This window comes from Sceloporus occidentalis, unplaced genomic scaffold, assembly GCF_023333645.1.
Source record: "Sceloporus occidentalis isolate IW3139 unplaced genomic scaffold, rSceOcc1.0.p SCAF_20, whole genome shotgun sequence".
Taxonomy (NCBI): domain Eukaryota; kingdom Metazoa; phylum Chordata; class Lepidosauria; order Squamata; family Phrynosomatidae; genus Sceloporus; species Sceloporus occidentalis.
The window spans coordinates 14258791-14274082 of record NW_028317000.1 but is presented as its reverse complement, the minus strand read 5'-3'; the positions used below and the strand labels follow the sequence as shown (position 1 = coordinate 14274082).

The following is a 15292-nucleotide window of genomic DNA, read 5'->3' as shown; positions in this document are numbered from 1 at the left end:
ACTGAACCTCTAGGTCTTATGAAGGCTGTTTGAAAAAATCCTTGACCCATCCAGACTGGGCAAAAGAAAAGGTGAACTGCCTGTCTTGGGACACCTCCAGAAACAGCCTTTCAAATTGGTTCCAGTAGCCCCTTGCAATGGTTACTGTTGTTGTTGTCAACTGCCGTCAAGTTGATTTTGACTTATGGAGATCCCATGATGGAGAGACCTCATGAGATCTCCAAGCCACCCTACTCAGATCTTGCAAACTTAGAAGCCCTACTGAGGTCTTGCAAACTCAGAAGGCCTACTCAGGTCTTGCAAACTCAGGACCATGTCTTCCTTGATTTAGTCCATCCATCTATAATACACTTTTCCTCTTTTTCTTCTGCCTCTCCAAGCGTTATTTCTAAGGAGTTCTGTCTTCTCATGATAGGACCAAAGTTTGACAACCTTCACTTAGTCGTCTTGGCTTCTAGGGACAGTTCAGGCTCTGTTTGCATTTGCTTAACATCCCAATACCAGCTGAGATCCTAAATCAGCTACTTAGTGAAGCAGCATTTCCTAACCTGGCATTCCCTACTCCTGATACTGCTTTACTGGGCATCATCCGCTGTTTTCCTATCAATCTGTTCTCCTATCAGTCAGGGCACAGAAGGCTGGCACCAGCAAGGAGTCAAGGAGAAATTACAACAGGGATCCCGCTTCTGACTGTCAGAGATCACTGGTGGAAACGTTGATCTGCTCCACCCCGATTGACAGGAGAACAGATCTCTGTCGCTCGCCGGGGTTGATGTTGGAAAAAGCAAAATTAGAAGACCTTTGCCCTTACGGCAACAGTGTGCGTTGTTGTGCCTTCAAGTCATTTTGACTAAAGCTAGCCTATTGTGGGGTTTTCTTGGCACCCTCCAAAAACTGCCCAACCCTCCCACCCAAAATCATTTAAGGCCTTTATCATCGGCTTCAGAATCCCTGTATCGTTCCAAGGCTTACCTGACCAAGTGGCATGTTTTGATCTGGAGGGAACTGTTTTCTGACCCGTCCGATTCCTGGTAAGTTCAGGGCAGAGTTAAGGAGAAAGCAAAAAGGCAGGGAACCGTGCAAGGTTTTAAAGCTGGGAAACATCCAACAAAGCAGAGAACAAAAGTGCTCACATTTCAGCAGTTTAATCTATTTGGAAAGCATTTTGGCATGCCTTAAACCAAGCGCGGGTATAGCCCTCCGGATGTTTTGGTTGCAATCTGCAGTCTTCAAGTTGTTTCCAATATGTGGCAACCCTAAATCAAACTGACTTTCTTGACAAAATTTGTTCAGAGCCAATTTTCCTCTGAGGCTGAGAGAGTGTGACTTTCCCAAGACTTGCCCAGCAGCATCCCACCTCCACCACAGAAGACGTGGTTTAACTGGCAGACTGGGGTAACTGGGAATATGGGTGCCAGGCAGCCTGGGGATGCTGGCATGTGTTATCTGGCACTGGGTTGACACCTGCCCTAGTGGCGGCACTGGTTGGGGATACTGGAAGTTGCCACTGGGGCAAGCTGGGAGAAGCCATTGATAGAAAGACACAGACTGGGAAGAAAGATAGGCCACATCGGTGATGCAAAAGAAGGATATATCTGCAGCAACTTGGCTGCCAGCTCCGAAGAAGGGATGTACCAGGGGTGCATCATAAGAAACATGCGAACCAACTGGGGGTCTCGAACTTTGCCTTCATCATCTGCAAAGAGATGACAAAATAAGTGTCTCAATAATTTTTGCCCAACAAGGCTTTTTGGGATGACAGTTGCAATACTCTGCCGTCCAAAAGACAGCCTCTCACTGCTCTGTTTGAAAAGGTATATCATTCTTTGCACATGGGTCTCAGGCACATACCCCAAAGATGATCAAGGGCTTGAAATTCACAACCCTGATATATGCCCGCTTGTGGGTCACCCCACATCCCATAACAAATACTAAAGCCCCCTTCTGTTCCACTTACCAAAGCCTTCAATACAGCCATGGAGAAGTTCATCAACAGTGCACCCTTTCTCCAAATCAAGGGTGCAAGACATTTTAGGGTGCCGATTCGGTCACCTGAAAGAGGCACACAACTCTATCGCTGGAGTTGGCCAAGAGATAATCCCCAGGGCGGTTGAAACCTAAATGAACAAGACAAGAATGTTACTAAACATGAGAGAGTCTCTGGTTAAAGAGTCCATGCTGGTTGGAGGAACTGCTCCACTTGGCAATGATCCCCAAGGATTAGCTTTTCAGTTCCCTCTTGGGCTGCATCTGCATGGCAGAATTAATGAGGTTTGATACTGCTTCAACTATCATGCCTCCATGGGATTTGTAGTTGTTTGGGGCACCCATGCTCTCTGATGGAGAAGGCCAAATAGCTGCCAAAAGCACTACTGCACTACGTCATACAATGCAATGGCACTGCACTAAGGACAGCACAACACAGTGGCACTGTTGTAAGGATGGCACAATGCAGTGGCTCTGAACTATGGGCACCACAATGCAGTGGCATTGCACTATGGACACCACAACGCACTGCACTACGGACACCACAACTCAGTAGCACTGCTTCTTGGCAAACCTCTTCTTGCCATGGACATCCTCTGTGGCCGAGAGAGTGTGACTTGCCCAAGCTCCATGGCCGAGCCAGGATTCGAACCCTCCAACGCTGAAACCACTACAGAGATAGTTCCAGGGGAAATAGTGAAATTCACTCGTAAGTAAGCATGCCTAACTTTACTCAAGTAGGAAAGAAAACATTCTGCAGCAACAAGAAGCTTCGCGTGCCGCATTTATGTGCAAAAGTGATAACGCAGACTCCAAAACCAACAAGCTATTTTAATACCGGAGTCTGCAAAACATCACACCCAAATAGTTTCATTGTATGAAGAAGAAAAAGTGGGTACTTTAAGGCAGGGGGAATTAAGTTCCCTTAGCAAGAGATTTCCGTTCTCTTTCTGCCTTGCTAATGCAATGCAAAAATGCTGTCTATGTTGGATGGGCATCTTTTAGTTGCATATCCCAGCATGGCGGGGGTTGGAATAGCTGACCCTCAGGGATCCCTTCCAACCTTATCATTCTGTCTGTCGAGAAGAAGAGTTTGAAATTAAACTATCTGTTCTTGCCGTGATGGATTCTAGAGTCGAAGTCCTGGAAGGTGCAAAGAAACTCCAATTAAACCTTCACTCATTCTGCCATCCAAGGATTAAACGGCTGCAACTTAACATGCGCTCCTGGAACAATCCAGTTGCCTTTTGCAGAGAACTGTCATGCTCCCAATCCCACTCTGTCTCTTCTCTTTTGACCCTTCGGGGCTTTGTTCTCTTTCCTCTCTTTAATGGGAAGCTGAACCCGGAGGTGCGCTTTTAACAGTTCGGCTGTTCAAAAGAATTTGGACATTTTTCTACTTGGAGCAAGAGGGGCTACGAAAGCCCGGCTCTCCGAAACAAGCGCAGGAGCCGCACATGTCTGAGTTCATCGCATCAGCCTCCTCCGTGCACATTTAAGGCAAAAGCAAGCGGCTCCTTTTTTGCCGCTCCTAAATTGGACATTGACTGCATTGGACCCAAACTGCTAGTTTAAATATATTCCGAGTGACAAAAAAGAACATCCATTTTCCATCCAGATACTGAGCTGAACGGAGAAGCCGCAGGGAGCGGAAGATGCCATGATCCAAAGGGAGGAGGAATCATGTCGACTTCCAGATGTAGCTAGACTACAATGCCCATCATCCCTGTGTGACCTCCGGTTGTTTCCGACTTACGACGACCCTTTAAGGCGGACCTATCGCAGGGTTTTCTTTGCAAGCTCCTTCAGAAAGCCTTTACCATGGCCATCCTCTGAGGCTGGGACAGAAGGACTTAGGTCACCCAGTTGGTTTCAACGGCTGAACTTGGATTCGAATCCCGGTCTCCAGTATCATAGTCCAACGCCCAAAACATTGCGCCACACTGGCTCTCAAAGTAAACACATCATAAAGCCATAGTCCCAGGAATGTTTTTGCAAGTTGCAACAAGAAGAAATCAATGAAGGCCTCATTCCCACTACGTTATAAACAGGTTTGCTAAACGGTTTGAAGTGGTGTAAATGACCCTTGTTTGCACTTGAGCCGAATCGCCAAAGCACTTTGGCGAGGGGGGGGCCTGCGCTGGACCCATTGAACACGCGTCTTTTGGACGCTCATTTTTCCACCTTTTGCAATAAATCAATTTGGCACAAGTGTGAACAAGACGCGGATCAGAATCTATTTCTTAGCAGCGACCCGCAAAGAAGGTCCATTTTGAATCGATTCATTAGTCAATGTGAACCACAAGTGGGTTATCTTACAACAGGAAAATGCGATCAGGGCAAATGTAGTGTGAGGTATGCTCTGCTGTCGAACCGATCCCTCAATCCGGATCGCAAACTGGTTTATTTGGAAGCAGGAACAAGGCCGAGGCTTTACAAACCATTGGAGCTAAGTTGAAGACTTGTGCCCATCCCTTTCTTCTTTCAAAGAGCTGAGACCCCCCAAAAGTGGAGAATTTGGGTCTCCTGCCAGGACCCACAGAAAGTGGAAACTCAATGCTCACCTTTGAGATCTGGCAACCACATCCATGAGAGATGAGCCAAGCGCCACTTTTGGCACCCAATGCCACTTTTAAGTCCACTGTCTATCCAGTTGATTTTTATAAAACGGGACGGCAGCTGCTCCACACATTATGGGCACAGGTTGGGCCCCACACAACAGGCTGCAAATCCTTTCCCCTGGGCACTCCTTGTGCCAATATATGATACTCGCAGCTGAACCGCCGGCTGGCAACGTGACGCACTTAAGCATATTGTGGGGTTGTTGTTGTTGCTGCTGTTCTTTTAAGGTATTTGTACTGACAGTGGGGCGAGAGCCAACATGGCAAGAAGAAGACGAAGGGATGAAATGGAGACAAGGTGCCATCTTGACCCTTTGAATCAGGCAGCCCAGTGTCTTGGGTCAGCTCTTTTGGTCGGGGGAACCCTCCTGGTCATCCAGCTGACTGAGGCCATTAATCCATGCCCCAGATGGTGCCAGCATGTAAAATGGTGCCCCAGGGGGGCATAGTTCCTCCAATCCACTTTAAAAATCATTTGCAAGGGAACAAGTCATTCCTCATCAGCATCACTTAGAACAATGTTCTCACTTGTCTGTTTCAAGAGAGTCCTTCCAAGACCTAAGCAACCACAACCAACTGGCTATTGCAAACTTTGCGATCGAAAAGTACAGCGACGTCCAAAATCCCCAAAACAGAGATGCCTTTCTTGGACCAAGCAAAATATCCTCGTCGTTCCCGCATTGGGGTCTCTGCGGAGAATGGGATCTGGACCACACAGGTCTTTACTCTGACCCAGCAAAGAGTTTTGCCTGTTTCTATATTCTGTCCACGGAGTACATAGAAAGAGGCAGAGCCTGGGGGTGTGATTTTTGTTGGATCGCAACTCCCAGAATCCCCTGACCCCCAGAATCCTCCCCAAGGAGGTATTCTGTACAAAATTTGTGGTGGGTTTGTGTTGGGACTACAACTCTGGCGACCTGGGTTCGATTCCTTGCTAGGCTATGAAACCCACTGGGTGCTCTTGGGCAAGTCACACTCTCTCAGCCTCAGGGGAAGGCAATGGCAAACCTCCTCTGAGCAAACCTTGCCAAGAAAACCCCATGATAAATTCACCTTAGGGTTGCCGCAAGTCGAAAGCACAGAACAACAAATGCAGCAATATTAATTCCCGACCCAGTTTTCAGAAGCACTAGAGTTCTTAGGCTGAGAATCCTAAATACCGCCATTGCACTCCAGCTCCTAACCTTCCATAGGGCTGAGCCACGAAAGTTAAAAGCGGGATCAAAGTGCTATAACTCTGTAGTGTGAAAGACTCGGGACGGCTTGGAAAGACAGGTACTTCTTCCCATTTCGTCTCCGCTCCTTCCTCGGACTTTCTTCCCAAAACTCTCTCACTCAAACTACCAAAACGGGGAGGAAAAAAATCAGAATTCTTGGCTCCTTGCAAGGCTCAAAGTCTGTTTTTGGATACATGGGTCTATGCCAAGCGACCTTCTGCTCCCTCCTCACCAGGCAAGAAACTTTTCTGTTTGGGACCAAACCGAGGAACATGGAGACGTAGGTCTCCAGTTTTCAGACCCCATGACTGCCTTCTCCAAATGCAAAAAGCAACCCAAAAGCGCACACTTGTGCGTCCCCGGTGCAACCATGGCGCAAAGTGACAGCCCCATGCTCCCACAACTTTCCAATTTAAAGGGATTGGAAGAGGTTTGTTCCCTACCGCATCCGCACGCTCTCTTTTTCCGTCCCGGTTGCAAGCGAGGGAAACAGCCCAGGAATGTTTGGAAGGCATGCAAGGACTTGGGTTTTTTGCCAGGGGATGACTCAGGCCTGGCAGCTGATCCTAGACAGGCCCCCTTTGCAGCCTGGGGTTTCCAGCCACATCTCCTCCGTCGAAAGGCAAGGCCCACGAGAATCTTTTCGGGATGGTCCCACAACCTGCGGCAGTCCGGAAACAGGTTCAGCGCTGTGCCGCGAAGCCACTTGGCTGAATATTGCATCCTTGTCGCATGACTTCAAGTCATTTCCGACTTACAGCAACCCTAAAGTGAACCTATCACCCAGTGGATTTATATGGCCAGGCCTAAGGCAAACCTGTTTTCTTAGCAGGTTTTGTTCAGAGGAAGGTTTGCCATTGCTATCCTCTGAAGCTGAGAGAGTGTGACTTGCCCAAGCTAACCCAGTAGGTTTACATGGCCGAACTGGGAATCGAACCCTGGTCTTCAGAGTCAGAGTAATAGATCCCAGTTGCAGCTCTCACGGCTCAGTCCTATATGGCCAAGCAACGTCAAGATGGCAAAAATCATTACTGATGTCAAACAGACAAGCTTGGAGAGGCTGCAGCGGTTTGCTTTTGCCTGAGCCGACTGGGAAGGACTGAATTCCCACTCCTCTATTCTGCCTTTCTCCCAAACTGGGATTAAAGGCGGCTTTGTAGAGTTTATAGATTTATAGAGGGAGCAATTAATAGTTATGGGATGGAAAGCTATCTTGCATGTAAAGACATGGCACGCAATAAGCAAAGTGGTATAGTGGGCAAAGTGGTATAGTGGGCAAAGTGACACAGTGGTTAGACAGTTGGACAACCGATTGATCAATCGACTGATTTCATTTGATTTACTGTGTGTGTTGTTTGCCTTCAAGTCATTTCCGATTTACGGTGACCCTGCGGCAAACCTATCCTAGGGTTTTCTTGGCACGTTTCTTCAGAGGAAGTTTGCCTTTGCCGTCCTCTGAGGCTGAGAGAGTGCGACTCACCCAGAGGGTTTTCATGGCCAAGCCAGATTCGAACCCTGGTCTCCAGAGTCCGATGCTCAGACCACTACGCCACACTGGCTACGTCCACCTCTCTCTCAAAACAAGTCTCCAAGTGACTTACGATATACTAGGATCCGGTTTGAAATCGCACACTCCATAACACTCCCAGGGTAAACCTAGGTCTGCTACCTTTCCTAGGCCTATCCTACCTTGCAGGACTGTTGTAAGGATATGTGTTGCAGAGAGAGAAGGAATTACAGGATTAGCAAGAAAACCAATCGAAACATTAAGGTTCGGTTCCCTGCTGCCATCCCTCCAGCATCATTTTCTAGCGCAAGAAACCCTGGCATGTAGTTAGGAATGCCTTTCTGTGTTGCAGGGCAAAAAAAGATTATTATTAATCTTTTAAAAACAGACCTTTGTGTTCGGAAATGGTGAATTGGCAGAATCTTTTTTTAATTCCCCTGGCAGAGTTATTTTTAGGGAAGTGTGCGAATGCCTACGTTTTGTGATTTGGACTTAAAACCTAGTAGACTTGTTACCGGAAAGCAAAAATTAAATGAGGTTTTGAGCACAAGGGAGACGGCTCCATGGAGATACCTCTTTTTGCAGGTCCCTTGCACCTTTCCATTGCCTCTAAACTGATTTCAATTTATTGCAATATCGTCTCTTTTCTCTCTATGCTAAAAGGGCCTCCTTGCAAAATATCCGTCAAGCGACAGCGTTGCAAAATGTCATTTCCTCCCCAAAAGATATCCACCCACCTCAGCGGGTGAATATAGACCCACAGCAGATTGTGTGGCACAAACATTTATCAACACAAGCAGCTGCTGCAAACGCACAAAAGCCAACCGGCTCCGCTCCCCACACATACAGATACACACAAAACCCAGGCGCATGCGACCGATGTGCTGCAGGGAGACAGCAAACACACAGGCGGGGACGCATGGTGGCACCGCACACAAAGGCAAAAGGAGGCAAAAGCCCACACACTCACAAATGCAGAGGGAGAGGAAAAAAGGGACAGGGGGGTTCGCACAACATCCTCTGCACACAACTCGACCTGTGCATAACTGCCCATGCACTCGTGCGGGCACAAATATACTCACTCTTCGTGCACACCCGAGATGCGGCGGTTTCATGTGCAACGCTCCATGCTGCAATGCACAGACTTTTTATCGCCTTGTTTGCCCACCCCACCCTGGCTAAAGTGGCGCACAAATTCGCACACCACCCATCCAGGCTCAAATAAACACACACACATAGAGAGAGAGAGAGAGAGAGACAGCTAGAGAGAATAAGAACAACCCAATGATAGGAGGCAGCTTTCTTTATGTGCCAGGAAGCGCCGCCAACATTCTTTAAAAATTAAAATAGCATGATCGGCGCACTGCAAGAGTTGTGGGCTGAGGAGCCTCTTTGGTCCAAAGGATGGGCAAAAGGGTTCATAATGACCCACATACACATACACTTGTGGTCCATGGAGTCTGCCCTCTCTATGGGGCAGCTGCAAAAACTAGATGACCAACCGGGGGCAACGTAGCATGGAGCAAGCATCAAGTCACTCCGGCAAATGAGAGAATGGTATGATGAGCATCATGCCACACCACCGTGGCATCACCAAATGAGCGAATGACATTCACACATTGCATGGTTCACATAGGGTCATGGAAAAGGATATCCTGGCCTCACACGTTGGGGATAGAAGGGTCCACCTGACCCCAACATGGCCAAAGGTAGATGTGGGAACCAGAAGAAGAGTCTTCCCTTGTTTCTCCATCCAGCAGGAGAGGACAAGAGGAGGTCCGACCTGACCCTCAACACCTTTGACTCCATGGCCAAGGAGGCAGAAGAAGAGTCCTCTCTTGTTTCTCTGTCCAGCAGAAGAGGACATCCTGACCTCACACAATGGGGAGAACAGGTCTGAGGGTCCACATGGCCCCCACAAAGGTGGCCAAAGGTAGATGTGGGAGCCAGAAGAAGAGTCTTCTCTTGTTTTTTCCATTCTGTAGAAGAGGACATCCTGACCCCACACGTTGAGGAGAACAGGTCTATGAGTCCACCTGACTCCCAACATCTTGGACTCCATGGCCAAAGATAGATGTGGAAGCAGAAGCTGGGTCTTCTCTCGTTTCTCCATCCAAGGGAAGAGGGCATTTTGACCCCATGCTTTGGGGAGAGGAGGTCTGATGGTCCACCTGACCCACCACCACTTTTGACTCCATGGACAAAGGTAGACGTGGGAGGTGGAAGAAGAGTCTCCTCTTGTTTCTCCATCCAAGAGAAGAGGACATCCTAATGCCACACATTGGGGAGACAAGGTCTATGGGTCCACCTGACCCCCAACACCTTTGGCTCCATGCCCAAGGGTGGATGTGGGAGGCAGAAGCCAGGTCTTCTCTCTTTTCTCCATCCAAAGGAAGAGGATGTCTTGAGCCCATGCACTGGGGAGACCAGGTCTATGGGTCCACCAGACCTCCAATACCTTTGTCTCCATGGCCAAAGGCAGATGTGGGAGATGGAAGAAGTGTCTCCTCTTGTTTCTCCACTCCATGCTCACTCCATGGCCAGCTGGAAGACACAGCTTCCTTGGAAACCTTCCCACAGGTGCCTCTGTAGAACTCTGGACATGGGCAGAAGCCCTCTCTTTCCCTCTTTGCTGTTGGTCTATCCACCCCCAGTGAGCCCTTGTAAACCTCCAGCCTCCCTTCCTCTATCTAGGCACCCATCCATGCTCAAAAATGGACTTGAAGCCAAAAGGGGTTCCAGTCCCCATGGCCATGCTATGAGGGTCCCATAGCTCCAGCAGTTGGGTGCTCTGCACATGCCCAGGGGTACTCTTGCCTCTTCCAATGCCTGGCACCCAGAGCTCTGCAACATGCCCAGGGCTACTCTTGCCTTTTCTCCAAGGCATGGAGAGGGCACCCAGGGGTGGCACAGGGGCAAAGGGGGATGACTGAGCCCTCCAAAATAGATCCCCCCAAGAAAAAGCACTCACCCTAGATCCAGGGCAGCTCCAGTCCAGGGAAGATGCTCCTTCTCTACTTGGTTTGCTCTCCTTTCTGTGCGCAACGCAGCCTTCTAGCGCCACTGGGAAGGAAAGAAAGAAGGGAGGAAGGAGGGAAGGAGGGAGGGAGGGAGGGATGGGAAGAGGGAGGGGAGCCCCCCAAAGAGCCCTCCCCTTCCCCACCCCCTTCTCCTGTTTGGCTGCTGCTTGCTAAGAGGAGGAGAGAGAGGCCCCCCTCCTCCAGAGTGCCCCTGAGCATGAGCAGAGTGCTGCTCATCTTTACGCATCGAGCATCTTTACGCATGAGATGCCCAGCCACAAAAGGCAAGAGCCAAGGTAGTTTGGGCTTCAGAAACATGAAAAAGCCCACCCTGAGTCACACTCTCTCAGCCTCAGAGGAAAGAGCCATGGCAACCCCCCCCCCCTCTGGACCAAATCTGGCCAAGAAAAAAAGAAACACCCATGATAGCTTTGCGTTTGGGTTTGCACTAAGTTGGCACAACCCTCAACAATGGGATCAGGGATTGGGGTCTCCAGTGGAGCAGAAAAGCCTGGCTGGATGATCTGGGCAAGTCACATTCTCTCGGCCTCCAAGGATGGCCATGGCCAACCCCCCTCTGAAAAAAGCTGGCCAAGACAAACCCATAAGGATAGGGTTGCCATAAGTCAAAAACAATGACTTTGGGCGCACATGACAACAACCACAACAAACCCAGGGTGCATCTCCACGGTCGAAATGGTGCAGCTCGATCCCACTTGAGTTGCTCTGGCTTCAGAATCCCAGGATATGTAGTTTGGAGAGGTACCAGCCCTCTTGGGCAGAGAAGGGGAAAGGCCTTTTGAGGTCGAACTGTCATTGCCAACTCATGGAGACCCAAAGGTGAAACTCCAATGGGGTGTTAGTAGCAACAGCTTGTAAAACTACACATCCCAGGGCTCCATAGGATGGAGCTGCAGCATTTAAAGAAGTGTCAAAGGATGCTCTTGCTACAGAGATAGTGGTTTGAGTTTAGGGCTATGACTCCAGAGACCAGGGTTCGATTCCCAGCTTGGCCATGATACCCACCTTGGGCAAGTCACACTCTCTCAGCTTCAGGCGGAAGGCCATAGAAAACCCACTCCAGCCCAAACTTGCCAAGAAAACCTTTCGTCGGCATATGCTGCCATAAACCAGAAACACCTTTAACAGCTTAAAGGTGCAACCATGGAACTTCTGGATGAACATAACAGCACCATCCAGGCCTCAATAGCTTCCCTATTAGAGAAGGAAGAAATGGAGTAAGTGAAACCAAGATTTTCTTTCCACCTTTTAAAAAATGCACATTGTTTTATAAAATGGGGTCCATCATAAGAGGTAAAATTGTGCACAAGGAAGTGGGGGACAGTCCTCTGAGAGGATGGGTACAGCTGGCAGAGTCCCATCTGGGGTACCGCAAGTGTCAAGGGGTACCAAGGGTGCAAGGAAAGGATGCATAGCCGCACAATTGCCTTTGCAACCCTCCAGGGGTCCAGCCTCAGCATCCCCTATTTTGGCAGAGCGCTGCATCCCTCGGTTGCCATGGCAACTGGCTCTGCCAGCCTCGATCGGAGAGGGATGGAGGGCCTGGCGCTCCCTCTCTCGGCATTGGGCCCCACTGCTGGCATCTCCAAATAAGGCCAGAGATACCCAGAAATGGTCCTTTGGTTTCGGCTAGAAAGATGCCCAGGGTCCTTGACCCCATGGGATTTCACAGGCAAGAGATGCTCATTTGGCCATTTGCTTCCTCTGAAATAGAGCCTATCGATTGGCAGTCTCCCATCCAAGTCCTAACCAGGGCTGACCCTTCTCAGCTTCCAAGATCAATCCATAGTTTTGTTTGTTTGTTTAAATTTCATCGTGTTTTCTTAGGCAAGGGATCCTCAGATCTGTTTTGGCCATTTCCTTCCTCTGAAATAAACCTTGCCGCACATGGCATTTGTTGGTGGCCTCCCACCCAAGGCCTAACCAAATCCACCCTTCTTAGCTTCCAAGATCATGGAGCTTTCAATTTAATAGGGTTTTCTTAGAATAGGGATGTTCAGAGGGATTTTTGCCCTATCCTTCCTTCCTTCCTTCCAGTTCCATGCTACCCAGAAAGTGAGAGCCTTAGGTTGCATCTCTGCTGCAGTTTGGCCCTGCTTTAACTGCGACAGGTCAATGCTACAGAAACCTGGGATTTGTAGTTCTGTGAGATATTTAGCCTTTTCCCTATTAGAGAGCACTCTGGTGCCCCATCAAACTTCAAATCCATAGTATAGCATTCATTGAGCCATGGAAGTGAAAGTGGTGCCAAGCTGTTTTATTTCTGCGGTGTGGCTGCAGCCCCTAGTCAACCTCTCATCCTTGGCCTATAACATTTCAAATAGCTTTTTTGTCCCCCACTCCAGCATATATCTAAATGGACTACAGTCTCCATCATCCTGGCCAAGGGCGATGGGATGTGTAGTCCGACACGCCAGCTGTGAACTGGGTTGGCCAAAGCTGCCATGCAGTATTATTAGCAAGGCGAGCTTGGCTGCTTGCGTCTTTGCTTCTGAACGTCAACGTTGTCCCAGGTCTTGCTGATGTTCGAACCATAGACTCCAAGAGTTGGAAGGGACCCCAAGAGGCCATGCAATCCAACCCTCTTCTGCCATGCAAGAACTCACAATCTTTGGAGAGATGGCCATCCCACTCTGTTTGGAAGGCTCCAAGGAAGGAGGCTCCACCGCTCTCCGAAGCAGCAGCATATTCCACTTTGGGCATTAAAAATAATTATCACTCAGGTCTGGAGAAAAGGGGAGCAGATGCCTTGGATTTCACATCGTCCCCAAGAGAGAAGGCGAGGGCATCTGTGCGAATTCTGGACCGCTTCAGGTGCACAAATGGCACACCACCAACAAACATGGCCCAGCCCTCTCCTTGGGCAAAGTGAAGCCATTGCTTCAGGCAGCAGGTGCTTGCAGGCAGCAGAAGCATCCTCTCAGCTGTTTCTCCTGAATCTCCTGCCTGATCCTCTGTCTCTCGGAGGACAGAGCTGCGTCAAAGGTTGCCAGGTTTAGCCCACCAAAGATTTCAGGGCCAAAATCCGGAGACCGAGGGACAGGACTTCTACTTAAAGGGAGAAGGTGAGGCTAAGGAACAGGCACTTTTCTGGGTAGCTTTTGCCATCACTGAGTTTAGATGGGTGAGCCCTTTATTCAGAACCGTGCCTTCTTGGTTTTAGGGGAAAGGCCACAGAATGGTAATGGCCTGCTTTGCAGAGCCCAATTGCCATCTGCAGCGTCTCTAGTTTAAACAGAGCAAGTAAAAGGTGATACTGCCCAAACTGAGTGGGCATCATTGGCTTAAATAGCCAGGCCTGGTACTGCCCAAACTGACATCGCGGCATCGTTTCTGGTGTCAATGCCAATCCAAGTAGATAGCAAGGGACCAAAGAGTCGGCTTGAATCGCTTAGTCTGAGCTAGCACTGCCCAAACTGGCATTGTGGCATCATTTCTGGTGTCATTTCCAATCCAAGTAGAAATCATGGGGCTAAAAAGTCGGCTTAAACAGCCTGGCCTGGCACTGCCCAAATGGGCATTGTGGTACTGTTTCTGGTGTCACCGCAGATCCAAGCAGACATCATGGGGCTAAAGAGTTGGCTTAAATAGTCTGGCCTGGTACTGCCCAAATTGGCATTGCTTCTGGTTTCACTACCAATCTGAGTAGACATCATGCGGCTAAAGGGCCAACTTAAACAGCCTGGCCTGGTACTGCCCAAACTGGCATCATTTCTGTTGCCACTTTCAATCCAAGTTGACATTATGGGGCTAAAAATATGGCACAAATAATCTGGCCTGGCACTGCTCAAACTGAACTTGCAGTATTGTTTCTGTTGCCACTTCCAATCTGAGTAGACATTATGGGACTAAAGAGTTGGCGTAAATAATCTGGCATGGTACTGCCCAAACTGGCATGGTGGCATTGATTCTCGTGCCTGGATGTGTCTGCATAATGATGGATTGTTTCAACCCAGATGCCATTCCTCCGTGCCCGTCTCTATCCTGGGCAGCGGCTACAGGTATTTCTCTGCCACCTTCGCCGGCCTGCCTTTGCGCGTGCGTCTCCATGACCGAAGGGCTCAGTGTGTGGCACAGCAGCTGCCTGGCCGCACAGCCAATTAATCCCCACGAATCCTGCCAGCCGCCGATCCAATTACGGCTTTAGATAGCGCCGGCACTGGCGGCCTGCAAGGAAGGAGTGCCAAGGCTTGCTGCCTCCCTCAGTCTCCTTTGGTTGGAAGAGATGGGCAAGTGGGGGGCTTGCTTGCGGCAGCCATCAGAGGAGACCCCCCTCTGGCTGGAGCTTCAAAGGCGAGGAGAAGAAACGCAAACGCACCCAGCAACCTTTCACACCAACACCTGAGTGTGTGCAAATGCACACCCACATGCACACATCTCCATTTCATTGGCATCATTCAATCCATGCTTGATATCCTTGGCTTTGCTTCAAGACAAATAAGGATCATCAGCAGAGAGGGTTTCTGAGCAACTACAGAGTGCTTTTCCATCCAACCGTTCTCAGCATCTGCCCTGAAATGCCCAAAGTGATGGTTTGGCCAAGCTTGAGAAAGGAGGGATTTGGGTCTTGGGACACCATTTCATGATGCCATTGTATTTAATGGGACTTGAGCATCCATGGATGTTGGTCCTGGAACCAAACCCCAGCAGATGGCAAGGTCCCCATTGTATTCCAAGCTCCAAACTGCCCCTCCGAACCCTTGCCAATAAATTTTTATATATATATATATATATATATATATATATATATATATATATTCTGGCAAGACCTTTCACGATCAAGATTGTAGCAGGTGCAGTTAGGCAGGGACTATTTTTAGCCGGCTCCCCGGGTGCAAAAGAGCAGCTGCAGTGGAAAGCAAAGGCCTGGCATGGCAGGGAGGGCACAGTCAGGCCTGATGCCACAGAGACCATCCTTGC

The 15292-nt window shown here is 49.3% G+C and overlaps 1 protein-coding gene across 7 annotated transcripts in view; it reads right to left on the bottom strand.

The window, feature by feature from the left end:
• The window catches only part of RASGRP2 (RAS guanyl releasing protein 2), a 28643-nt gene extending 18237 nt beyond the window's left edge, over positions 1 to 10406 (bottom strand). Inside the window, exons 1-4 of one of the 7 annotated variants that reach the window (XM_089483782.1) lie at positions 10303 to 10406; positions 1958 to 2117; positions 1594 to 1696; positions 973 to 1035 (exon numbers count right to left, since the gene is read on the bottom strand). In XM_089483782.1, coding sequence (XP_089339908.1) covers positions 973 to 1035; positions 1594 to 1696; positions 1958 to 2030 — 239 coding nt within the window. In that variant the 5' untranslated portion in view covers positions 2031 to 2117; positions 10303 to 10406. Of the gene's footprint in view, positions 1 to 972; positions 1036 to 1495; positions 1547 to 1593; positions 1697 to 1957; positions 2118 to 4550; positions 4934 to 6267; positions 6479 to 8413; positions 8551 to 10302 lie in introns of those variants that run through there. The other 6 variants (XM_089483783.1, XM_089483785.1, XM_089483786.1 and 3 more) reach the window with 6 other exon arrangements.
• Positions 10407 to 15292: the final 4886 nt, after the last annotated feature.